The sequence below is a fragment of the Oculina patagonica genome, chromosome 3 (genome assembly GCF_052425735.1).
Source record: "Oculina patagonica isolate OP01 chromosome 3, crgOcupat, whole genome shotgun sequence".
Classification (NCBI taxonomy): Eukaryota; Metazoa; Cnidaria; class Anthozoa; order Scleractinia; family Oculinidae; genus Oculina; species Oculina patagonica.
In genome coordinates this window covers 1627822-1640236 of record NC_135760.1, presented here as the reverse complement: position 1 = coordinate 1640236, position 12415 = coordinate 1627822, and the positions used below count along the sequence as shown (strand labels likewise).

The 12415-nt window shown below is 38.0% G+C and overlaps 1 protein-coding gene and 1 long non-coding RNA gene across 2 annotated transcripts; both read left to right on the top strand.

Annotated features, from left to right (window-relative positions):
• The first annotated feature begins 4819 nt into the window (after positions 1-4819).
• Positions 4820-6322, top strand: LOC144645540 (uncharacterized). Its single transcript, XM_078505119.1, has 2 exons — positions 4820-4986; positions 5398-6322. The coding sequence occupies exons 1-2, from the start codon at positions 4917-4919 to the stop codon at positions 5883-5885; spliced, it is 558 nt and encodes a 185-aa protein (XP_078361245.1). The 5' UTR covers positions 4820-4916; the 3' UTR covers positions 5886-6322.
• A 1906-nt stretch (positions 6323-8228) lies between these two features.
• Positions 8229-11546, top strand: LOC144645539 (uncharacterized). The gene is made up of 3 exons (XR_013569304.1): positions 8229-8396; positions 9123-9187; positions 10576-11546. It is a non-coding gene; the product is annotated as an uncharacterized LOC144645539 (long non-coding RNA).
• The last annotated feature ends 869 nt before the right edge of the window (positions 11547-12415 follow it).

Genomic DNA, 12415 nt, shown 5'->3' with positions numbered 1-12415 from the left:
CCTGCACTACTCCCTGCGCCGTCACGTCGATGAGAGAAGTGGGAGCGTGGGTCCCGGTCTGGGACCCTGTCTAGGGTTACCCGCCTGCTTGTAAACGGCCCTAGATCACATACACTCTCAGCAATCCAACACTAAAATGACGAAGAAAGTTAGAAGTATTTTATATATCACAAAATTGTAAGTTATTTTGGTGAAAAATAAAAACAATCCCCTCAGCCTACATTCACCTGCGTTGCAGAAGAACTAAACCCTGGAATAATTGTTAAATATTTTGGTGAAAAGTCCGGCTGCAATCGCCCAGGCTCCTACATTCATGTTAAGAAAAATCGAATGCTATTATATTAAATAAATATTTATGTGACGAGTTTTAAAACATTTCAGCCTACAAGTTACTCTGATTTCTGTGGCAAATCTAAGAAAATGGCGCGTGAGTTTACAAAGTTTGAAGCAAAAGAAGAGAAATTAAATACTTAGAGAATTCGAAAGTCTGTGGTTTGGGTCTACGTAATGTCGAACTTTCCTGAGTCAGAGTGTGCATCAGGTTTTACCAGTAGCTTATTAACTTCAATCAGGCAAACCTCTAAACACGTTCCCTGTGGCTTACATTGTTTTGTTCAGTCCATTGATGCAAGGGACCCTGGATCAATAGTTGTAGCGATGGGCATTATATACAATCCTAACCTTTAAGGAGAAGACCCGTGGAAGAACCACGATCTACGGCGACATATAGTGCCCTGGATAACAAAATTCTCCCATTCATCTCATTTAAAGCTTCAGTGGCTTCTTCTTTGGACGAGAAAGCAACAAAACCAAACCCTTTGGAGTTATTTTTGTCGTCCATCATGACCTTAGCACTTATGACTGTTCCGTAAGCACTGAACTCCTTACAAAGGCGTGCATCATCAATGGCATTGTCCAAGTATTTAACGTACAGGATGCACCCACCAGGAATTCTAACCTGCACAGAACCTATTCCATTAGTCTTTAAGTTCCAAAAGTTATTTTCACATCCAACGAAACGAAAACAGGGGATGCGTGGAGGGACAGGGTCTTCCTGAAAGCGGATTGTGTCCAATAAACCATCGAATCGTACGATTTCAGCGCTGGTGCTACGTTTCAAAAGTGATTCACTTTTTTCGATTTCTGTGTAAACCATATCCACCTGATCTCCAGTCTCATTTCTTTTCTGTGCGAGATGCTTAATTAAGTGATTCGCCCGCTTTATTGTCAAGTAAATGGAAAATTTCCGCTTTCTTCGCTTCCATAACTGCAACCATTCTGGCTGCATACATTTCTACTTCTCTTTTTACGTTACCAACGTTCTTTTGAACTTTGGTGATCATTCCGTCGAGTTTCCTGACTTTTTCAACTTTTTCCTCTGCTATTTGCTTCAAAGACTCAATAAAAGATTGAACATGCAACTTTCGTTCACATGCCGCTTCTTCGAGGAGTATCTTGGCGTGACCTTCGTGAATAGTTGCAACACAAAAATGGCAAATAGCAACTTCGCAGTCCTTGCAGAAGAACTTTAACTCTTCTTTTTCGTGGTGCTTCTGCTGGCAAAATGCTGGTCGCTTCAATACGTCCTCGATGTCTTGATCTTCAAAGTCTTTCAGCGCTAACACCCTGTGCCCGGCATTAGTCCGGATTATGTTGTGCCCAGTGATGCAAAAATCACACCAGAAAGAAGAACACTGGAAACAGTACAAACTCTGTGCGCTTTTCTTGTCGCAATTTCCACATTTCACACCAGTTGTCGCCTCTTTTGCCCCTCCACCTTTGATTCGTTGGTCGGCGTCATGGTTCCCCCGGGACTCCAATCTCTCTCTCACTGGCGTTGTCCGGCCCACTCTTCGTGCCTCCAGTGGCGCTGTGTCATGGGCTGTTTCGATCAGTCGGGTCATCACACCGGCTCCTGGTGTCCGTTTCCATGACACAGAGGGTTTGGATTTGAATCCCTCCTGGCCTTGTGATTTGTTTTTCTCTTGCACCAATCACGTAGGTGCGTCTGACTTCTTTGTACTCCCATTCTTATCTTGATCATTAGCGTACTTGCCCCTTTCTGTCTCATCTTTTTTTTCTCTTCTCCCTCGTCTCCCACTTCTTTCCCCCTTCTTGATCTCTTCACATGCATTCTGGTCGACATGGGCAGGCGCGGGTAGGAGTCATCATCGTCCCGCGTCGCCATCCGCTGTCCCGTGTGGGCGTGCCACCCCTGGGGAGGGGCCGCCCGTTGGTGGCGCTTCTGTTTGGTTTTGATTAGTGTTTTCTCTTCCAATTCATGAGTAACAATAAGATAGAAATTAGAAAATTAATTTTTAAAAAAAATTTCAGACGTCGTATTTATCATAGTAAAACATTGCCGAATCATGAGTTAGCTTTGTTAGACTTTTTTGACGTCTCGGTTTATTTCTAAGAATAACCAAAAAACACAAAGAGCCATTAGTGCAAGAATGCAGTTGACCTTATACATCAGAAGGATTTTGGAACAGGGGTGGTAGGTGTGGGGCTCCCGGGCGGTCCGTACCAACATGCCTTCCTGGGGTTTTTTTGCGGTGGCGCGGTCGGCGTCCCTTCCCGCTTTCGTTTGGCGCGAATTTCGTGACGTCCCGATGACACTGGCGGTTCTCCGGCCGGCACGCTAACCCGTTCCCAGGCCCTTACGTGGACCTCGCGCTCGCCCGGGGGGGAGAACGCCTAGGGACTGGCAGGCGGAATGGCTGTCAGCTGGAAATAAAACAATTCTGTTATGTCGAGGTACAAGGTACCCGTGTTTGCTGTTTAGCCATCACACTTGTCAAACTCCTTAGTGCAATGGGTGCTAAGCTTGTTAAATCTTAAATCAACGAGCTAGCATTTGATGGAATGGACAACGAACTTAGCGTTCTCAGTGTTCTCCTGTGAAACCCCAGCTCAATTATTCAACCTCTCCGTTCCCCTTGACCAGCTTCCAAAAGCATAGCTCACGCAAAAAGCATGCTCACGCAATCCTCCCAGCCTGCGTCCCCTCCACGGTCGGAACTCGCGGCTCTGGCGATCCAAACCGGAACCAGGAAGGCAGGAAATCCTGGTTCCAGATTCTGCGCGTGCGCCGGAGTGTGGTGAAACGAACCAGTTTTGCGCCAATAAGATTTAGACGCCTTTGTGGCGAGTTTCAATGCCAGGGTCCCGATCCCTGCCGCAGACCAAAATGATCGCGGCCTCTGGGGACGAGATTGAGCTCGACGCGTCTTGACAGGAGATCTTGAGTCCTTCATTTTAGTGGCTGGAATTTTTTAACTGTTAACATTTCTACGGCTAATGGTTAAAATTCTTCAATTTTTACGCCTAACGGTTAATTTTTTGTTTGTTTTACGGCTAACGGCTAATAATAGTAACCCCATTGAGGGCCTTTTATTCGACTTTGCTTGGACTGAATGGCGCCCAGTTCTATGTAAATTCGTAATTCCTAAAAACGCTTTATTAATCGAAGCCAGAAAGGTGCGAATTACATGTAAAATGTGTTTCACCAGCTTAGTTTAAATTAACCTTTTGTGAAAGTATTTCTAATGAACGTACTCATGTTGCAAAAGATAAAATATGTCTTCAATTTTTAATACACAATCAACATATATCAATTTTGTACACAAGGAAAGAAAGAGCCACTCTAAGATCAAAGCGATACAGTAAAAACCCGCGAGTAAAAACCGAATTTTTCCAGGTTAGCCTAAATAGGTTCTTACAAACTGGTAGTTGACACAAATTTTGGCTATTCAGGGTCTTAATAGGTTCTTATTTTCTGAAGAAAGTTTACATTGATGCTGATAGAACTTTTAGTAGTATCAGCCTATTTCTTGTATAAAATTTGCATACCACATAAGTGCTCATGTAAAAATGAAGCAATAATCATTTAGAATAACACATTATATACATGCACAGTTATGCTTTGTCCAAACTCATTTCCCAAAAGTAAACATTTTTAATCAATTCTAGAAAATAAGAACCTGTTTCCAAATTTGAGGCTAAATAGGTTCTTATAAGAATGGGTTCTAATTCGCAAATTTCAGCCTGACAGCTTCTTACAGTGTTAGGTTCTTACTCGCGAGTTTTTACTGTATTCCCAATACAATGCAACGTAAACCAATAAACATGGAGACATAGGCTCCGCCTGACTGAGCGCTAATAAACAACTTGACCACCGCTCGCCTCCGCAACAAATGTAACCATAATAAGTTATATTCCGTTACACGAAACTCAATTTTGTTTTGGTCAAAAGGGCGGAATGAAAATGCGTTTCATAATCGCATACGTATTACAGCTTCGTCCAATTATACGTAAAATATGCTGAAAATTTTACCAAGTTTTTACTTCCCCCTTATGCAGTTTTGATATTAGACGGCTGTCATTTATCCGATGAGAAACCGCCAGTATTTTGTCTATTTTGGCAGGTATAGTGTTAAATAAAACGAATATTTGTATATTGGGTCTCGGAGGAATATGCAAATTTCTGTGATCAGTTATTGCCGAATGTTTAGCCACAACATCTACTTGTAAATAAATACAAACTATTATAATGCTTTGTTTTTGGTTGAAAACTCAAGCAATGCCATTTTTTCAGTTTTTTGCTTCCAATTTGTTTTCAACTATCTCATATTCTAACAGCTAGGTAAAATAACACAATCGCAATTCTCCCTAACTAACACACCACTCACTTTTCAGCACAAACGTGACTCTTTATAATTAAAAGAAAATGGACAAATGGGACAATAAAATATACAGTCCCGGAAAACAGTTATATATAAACACACAAGTGGACGTATTATTATTAACGACATATAAAATCATCCTCGCTCGCGCTATTGAGCTGTAAGCTGACGGTTTTTCTCAACTAAAATCATTCTTCGCAGCAAGCTTTTATTTCTTACCATAAGGAAAAAATGGCCAACATTACTGAAGATGGAAACTGCGCAGACAAACTTAACCAAATAAACACCGAACCGAGAGCAGGTATACTTGAATTTTTTTCCGCTTTGAACATTTTCCTTTCCATCACCGCTTCTCTGGGAAACGCTTTGATCTTTATTGCCCTTCATAAAATCTCTTCTATTCATCCTCCGACGAAACTTTTCTTTCGATGTCTGGCGGTCACTGATCTTTGTGTTGGTCTCGTTGTACAGCCACTTTACGCAACCAGCATTGTATCTCGTTTAATAAAGATGGACGAAAATGTCTTGTGCGATATTTTCAAAGTTACTCGTGCTTTAGGGTGGCTTTTGTGTGGAGTATCTGGCTTGACGTCGATAACAATAAGTGTGGACAGACTTCTCGCCCTGTCGTTGGGACTGAGATACAGACATGTCGTAACACTGAGGCGAGCTCGTGTGGTTATAATTTGTTTCTTATTAATTGGTGCCTCAGGTGGATGTATCCGGATGTGGAGAAGAGATATTGCTTTGAAGGGAGCCGCTGTTTTGTTGATATTTTTTCTGGTAACATCGATTTTCTCTTACACGAAAATCCACCTGAAACTACGACATCATCAAGCCCAAGTACAAAACAATGTTCCCCAAGGAGGAGAGATTTCACTGAACATAGAAAAATATAAAAAGACAGTTTCTAGCATTTTGTGGGTGCAGTTGGCATTAGTTGCCTGCTATGTTCCGTTTGCTGTAGCGGCTGTGTTGGATGTCAAAGGGATAAAAAGTGACGTGGCTAGGCTAACTACAGAGACTCTTGTCTACTTAAACTCATCTCTAAACCCGCTCTTATACTGTTGGAAAATCCGAGAAGTGAGAGAAGCGGTAAAAGACACAATCAGACAGCTTTGCTGTGTTGAAAACGTTACTTGGGTACATAGTGTAGATCGAATAGATCGACATAAGGTTATAATTACCACCGCGAATTAAAAGTAAAATGACAGAAACTCATACAAAATCCAGCGAATAAGAACCTAACATTTAAGAACCTGTTAGGCTAAAATTTGCAAATTAGGCCCCTATTTTTTATAAGAACCTATTTATCCTAAAATTTGAAAACAGGTTTTTATTTTCAAAAATTGATTTAAAATGTTTACTTTGGGGAAAATAAGTTTGGACATGGCTTTGCTGTTCATGTATACAATGTACACAAACACTTGTTTGGTATGCAAATTTTATACAAATAATTGGCTGAATATTGCTAAAAGTTCTATTAGCAACAATGCACATTTTTTTCAAAAATAAGGGCCTATAAATAGCCTGAATTTGTGTTAACTACCATTTATGTAAGAGCCTGTTTAGGCTAACCTGGAAAAAATTAGGTTATTACTCGCGGGTTTGGTAGTGCAAAAAGTAGATTTGAGGGAAATGTGCCCCAATGTAACAAGCTAATTTTTGCAGTGTTTTGGGGGAATTGCAGTGTTTTAGTATATAAGTGCTAAAAACCATTAAAAAAGCTATTCTATTTGACTGTGCATAACCATTGTACCATAAGACTACCATTTTTCAGCAATTGCCGGTGGCATAGTTCCCCGAGGTCACTTGATCTGACCTTTAACTGTTCGTAAAAATTCGCTAAACGGAAAATTTCGCCATAGGTTAGATAGAGAGGGCGAGCCAAACGTAAAATAATTTTCAGTAATTTAACTAAAACAGAGTCGATCACTCATCGTCCCTAAGAGACCTAAGACCTAATCAAAATACGTTTTTTTATGATGGAAATTAACTTTCCACTTTTTAAAACAATAGAAATTAATTTTTAACTTCTGTTAACCGCAATGAAAAGAAATTAACCGTTAGCTGTTAAAAAAACACAAACAAACAAAATTTTAACCGTTAACCGTAAAAGCCACCTCCCCATTAAAACCTTCTTTCACAATTAACGCTTCCGGTTTCCGTTTGGCTCTCTAGCTATTAAACACTGTAAAAGGTATGACGAAATAAGTCTTGACGAGATCTTCAGACCTTCATCTTAGTGGCTGGAATTTTTTACTTTTAACATTTTTAAGGCTGACGGTTAGAATTCTTCAGAGGTCTTCAAATTTTACGCCTAACGGTAAAATTTTGACTATTTTACGGCTGACTGCTAATAACCCCATTGAGAGCCTCTTATTCGACTTTACTTAGACTGAATGGCGCCTGGTTCTGTATGAATTCGTAATTTTTTAAAATATTTAATTTTTCTCAGCCAAAAAGGTGCAAATTACATGTAAAATGTGTTTCACGGTTTAGTTTAAATTAACCTTTTCATGAACGAACATCCTGTTGCGGAAGATAATATATATCTTTCAATTTTTTTTTATTTTTCTATGGAAACATGAAAGCAGAGAATTGTTTGTAACTGCAAGCTGCTGTTTCCCCATTAGACTTTCTAAAAGTCGTTCGCTTTTCGTTTTCGGTTTGGTGGTAGTAGACCCCGGAGCGCTCGCGCTCTGCCCTCGAGCTCTCGCGCTTCGCATTCGCTCTCGCACTTCGCGCTCTGTAAGCTCGACTTGTAAGCAAGTCTAGTTTCCCATCTATTGCCGGTATTCGCCGCACAAAACAGCGAATAGCTGTAGTAGAAACACTAACAATGATCTAGATTTTGCATTTTACGCTACTCACCCAAAATAATCTAAACACAACAAAAAGCTAAAGGTGGTATTCACCACGATTTGATTTTTTCATAAATTTAAGGTGGCTCTGATCCACCACTCAGATGCGATGCAGTTTGTTACAAACTAAGAATGACTATTTTGTTGATAACTTTAATCGGACAATAATTAATACACTGGTAAAAAATGTAACCGATTATCTTCAAAATATTTAGACTCAAACGGACATAAAAGGGTATAATTGATCTCTTTTTAAAAGTATTTTTTCATGACAATTAATTTCAGTTGATTTCACAGAGATTTAATTTCGTTTCGTGGTAAAATCGATATACATGCAACCGCTGCCACACAGAGAAAAACACTCTGTTTTGCAAATGATGTAAGAAATTGAATGATAAATTTTGTTATTTCGAAAATTCACTTTCCACGAGAAAAGTTTTCTGGCTAGCAAGAAAGGAAGAGAAAATTTTAAACATTCCGCCGTTAAATTATCCAATAAAAAGACTAGCCAATCAGATAATTGCAAACAACCGTACCGTGCGTGGTCCCAGACGTTTGAGAATTTAAATTGCAAATTATGCAAATATCACTTTGCATTCTTCTGGTCGAAGGTTTAGCATCCATGTTTAAATTTAAACTTGTATAACTCTTGCTTTGGCTTCCCCTGGTGCTACCAAAATGCCTCAAGCTTCAGTTTGGAATTGTCCATACGTTTGGAAATGTTACGAAACATAAATGTCTGCAACGAGAACTTGACTTCAAGCAAACTTTGAAAGCACGTGCTTCAAGCAAAATGGAGACTTATTCAGCGTAACTTTCGCCAAATGGGTTTCGAGTCTTTCTCAAGGTGAGAACTACACACAAAAGTAATGTTACATATTGAAGACGTATTTTAGCTTTTATTTTAAGGTAAACTTTGTACAATTGCCAGAAATAGTCAGGTTTCAAATTTTTGTTCACCTAAGTATTTGTGGCCGGGAGACATAAACAACCTCTGATCATTGCGGAATTCAATTTTTTTATTTTGTGGAAGAAAATCACAAAAAGTGATCGTCATATTTACTGCGAATTCTATCAAACTCTTCGGCGTTTTTGGACAGACGTCCCTTTCCCTCTCCCCTAAGTTATTTCCCAATTGTTTTCGACAATTTTTTTTATGTCATGAGAGTTTGTTGAACTAACCATGTGAGAGCTGGTGACCTCTATAAAAGCTGCTTAATTTTTGGTCATTTAATTAGCTTGCTGTACGTTCACGAAGTAGATCTCGTAGTGCCTTCTGACATTCTCTTCAAAGCGAATCATTAGCCCCATCTATGCTCCAAAAATATCCTGCTTAACCATTTAGTAACAAGATGATATATTTTTTCTAATGGTAGTCTAGAGCATTTTACATTGGGTTTTTCAGTCTACGTTAAACTCTGCTCCGATTTTTAACTATTCAAAGATTTATTATTATTTAAGATCTTGCAAAAGAGAGGGGTTTAGAAATTCCTGCTCAGGTATTGGCTAAAACAATGTCGTTAATGAATTAAATTGTTGTTAATTTTTCTTCTGATCTTTTTTATTTTTTCAGGAAAGCAACGAACATTAGGATTAAACTGAGAAACCAACGAGGCCAGCTATCATGCGATTACTCAGGTAACTAAATTTTTACCCAGGATCGAAATATCAATTCTCCTAAGTAATTCCCATACATTACTTTAATGTTAGTTGTGAGAATTCAGTGGTACATCAAGATAATATTCATTAGTTGATTATTTTTTTTATTATCGTAACCTGTCTGCTGGACATGGCTGCTCGCATAGTGAAATTAAATTTTAAACAGCGTTAACGTTACAAAAAGAACAGTTCGAGAATGACTGACTTTAAAGGGACTATGTCACGGGGATTGTGCAGATGTTTGATCTAAACTGTTCTGAAATTAGTGGTGGACAACTTAACCCTAAATAAATATTAACTTTGAACATCTAGAGGAAGGTGTAACCTTAATTTACGAGTAGAAATTAAGCTACGGCTATAAATATCGATATTTCGAAGACGCGTGGAAACAACTTGAAAACGTTTGCCTAACTTGTTCAAATTGCAACTCCGTTTCCATCCGAGTCACCCACAGGCAAATAAAATTGGACTATTATTTTTAGGTTTCTTGCGGCACAAATATAAATTTTCTGAGTTCGAAAATCTGGTAAAATAAATAGTCCCTTTAAACCAAATCCAATCGCAACATGTTGTTCAGCGACAAACAGCACCCTTACCCTCCTTCCGCCAAACTTGGTGTTGAAGGATGAGGGGTAGGAGTAAGTGGCACGTTTACAGGATATTGGTACGAGCTGGAAATTTCTTGCTTTCATATAGATGTTGCTTTTAACCATACTGTCTTTGGTGTAATTGCACCGGACACCGCTTCACATAGATTTGTATTGTTTTGGCTAGTGACTCGGCAATAAACAAAGCCGTTTGTTTGGACGACACGAAGTCCTGACTATACCAGGTTTTAGTTCGTCTGCAACGCAGGCTAATACCACACAAATGAATGGTGCTTTTCGCGCGCGCTGATTGGTTAACTCGGAGGTGATTAGCCAAGCTAGTGCTATTCACTTCCGAGCAGGTTAAGAGAAACAAACTGTCTTCGCGCGTCGCTTTGTTTACCGAAAGTGATGTTTTGGTCCGCTAGTTATTCAACTAGAGTGGTATATACTAAAACAATTATTCACCTCAGTGTCGGTGAATGTGATGGATATTTACCTCCACTTCGGTGAATAATTGTTAATTATATTGTGAAAACCATCATGGCGGTTATTATGAATAATTTAAATGGTCAAAAATTTGTTATTCTGCCATATGCAGCCGACAATAAATCTCTTTCGCAAAATTTGTCAAGAGTAGGTATTTCTTATTTTCGAAGTTAACACCTTCATACGTGTTTTTACATATTTATTGAATCAGCAACGGAACTTAATAGCTACCAAATGTTTGTCTGTCGCAAAACATGTTCAATAAATCAAATTTTTGTTATTTATTTTTAGGATTTCTGAAATTGACAACACGAGAAAGGAACAACGACATTACAAACTGGAAACAGCTCAGTGAAGAAAAGGTCTAGAGGCAAGGCATTAATGGCAAAACTTTGGAGGCAATACATTGGAGGTGGCTATACTATACAATGGAGCAAAGTAAGACAGATTGTTAGATATATAAATTCCAGCGACAGAAATATGGAAATTTTGAAAACACACTCATTTGTTCGTTATTTGGTATCTGTTTGAGTCGGTTAAGTTATTTCTCTTTTGGATACAACTGTAAACACGAAGACACACTATGCAATTTTACATTCAAGTTTTGTAATTCGCCGTTTAAGTCGCTGTAAACAACATTTTTCGCCGTGTAACTTGACTATTTTCTGCTGGGCTATTCAGTTATCCTAATTGTCTTGTTTACTTTCAAATTGAGCCCTGATTTTACCTGGCAAAATTATTGTAGTGAGCCTTTTTGTTTACGTTTAGCGTAGGCCATAAGTTTGTTTCTTCTCTGTCGAGAGACACTGTGGGTTTAAATTTCCTAGAATGATTGATCAGATTGTCTGTTTGTCATAATTTTTTAGCATTTTTCTCTATTTTTTTTACCACAAGGGTAAACAAAGTCTTGAAATGCACAAATTTGTTTTCATGGTCAATTTTTTAGCAAACATTTTGACCTAGTGTCTATCGACAAAACATATCGCCAGCAAAGTTTATTTTCAAAAACAAATTACTCCATAGTCGATAAAATAGATATTTGAGCCCACAGAGTCCTGTACGAGGAAATAAGCATAAAACTTAAGTCGTTTACTAGCTAGCCACGATTTACGAAAGTTTCACTATCAAGTATTTGCGAGCTTTTTTTACTAAGAAGACTCAACCTTGTCTTGTAATGCTCAAATTTGTGTTCGTTGTTATTTTACCAGCAAATATTTTCATGAAAAATTTGCTAGTGTTTCTGACTTATGACTTATTTTTCGATGATTTTTCCAAGAAGCCAGTAAAAATTGTCTTGAAATGCTCAAAATTGTTTACACGATACGTACATTTTGTAGTGAAAATTCTTATAGCTTTTTCTTCTTCGAGTTTGTTGATATAAGTTGAACAAAAATAAATGATTTACTGCAAACGTTGTCTTGAATTTTAAAATGTGCTTTCAAGGTAACCTATGTCAAATTTTTATTTTCCCGCCAAAAAACTTAGAAAAATACGGGCGCTCAAAATACGCATGCGCCGTTTTTTAGTTTTCTTTTTTTCATGTAAAGTAATATCTAAGTGCTAGGAATAATAACTTTAATAATTTAAAGTATTATTTAATGCACACAATAAAATAAACAATACTCAAACAAAGTCGTGTTAGTCTTCTTTTGTCTCTTTTATTGATCTCAACAATATCTAATTAATAATATAAAAGCTATGTTCACAAATAAACTTTAATTAGTTTATTGAAATTCGATTAAAGTAAATTACATAGGTGTGAAGAAAAAATTCCTCCTATATATACTAAGACTTTTGGCGGGAAAAATTGGAAAAATTTGCACAGCGTTTCCCCTGACAACTTTTCAGACAAAAAATTTAAGGGGTCCCCCTTTTTTTCCCCGCCAAAAAATCACAACATACCCAATCTTGTAAACAAACTGATTGAAAAAATTTGATGCCAAATATACAAGTTTTTGCAAACGAAACGATTTTTGAATCCAATCCCTTGTTTGTGTACAAGATGGTGTATTTTATGATGATATCTTGTTGAATAGTTAACCCTAAAACTACGAGCAGCTAGAAATCTATTCACAGAAATGAGAAGAGCATGTTAAAATTTGTACAACTGCAACGTTTCTACACAACATTG

Excerpts from the sequence above, each read along its gene's own strand:
- LOC144645540 (XM_078505119.1), top strand. The coding sequence starts at position 4,917 with ATGGCCAACATTACTGAAGATGGAAACTGCGCAGACAAACTTAACCAA. Across the intron at positions 4,987-5,397 it reads AAACACCGAACCGAGAGCAG|GTGGATGTATCCGGATGTGG; the intron begins GTATACTTGAAT and ends TTGGTGCCTCAG.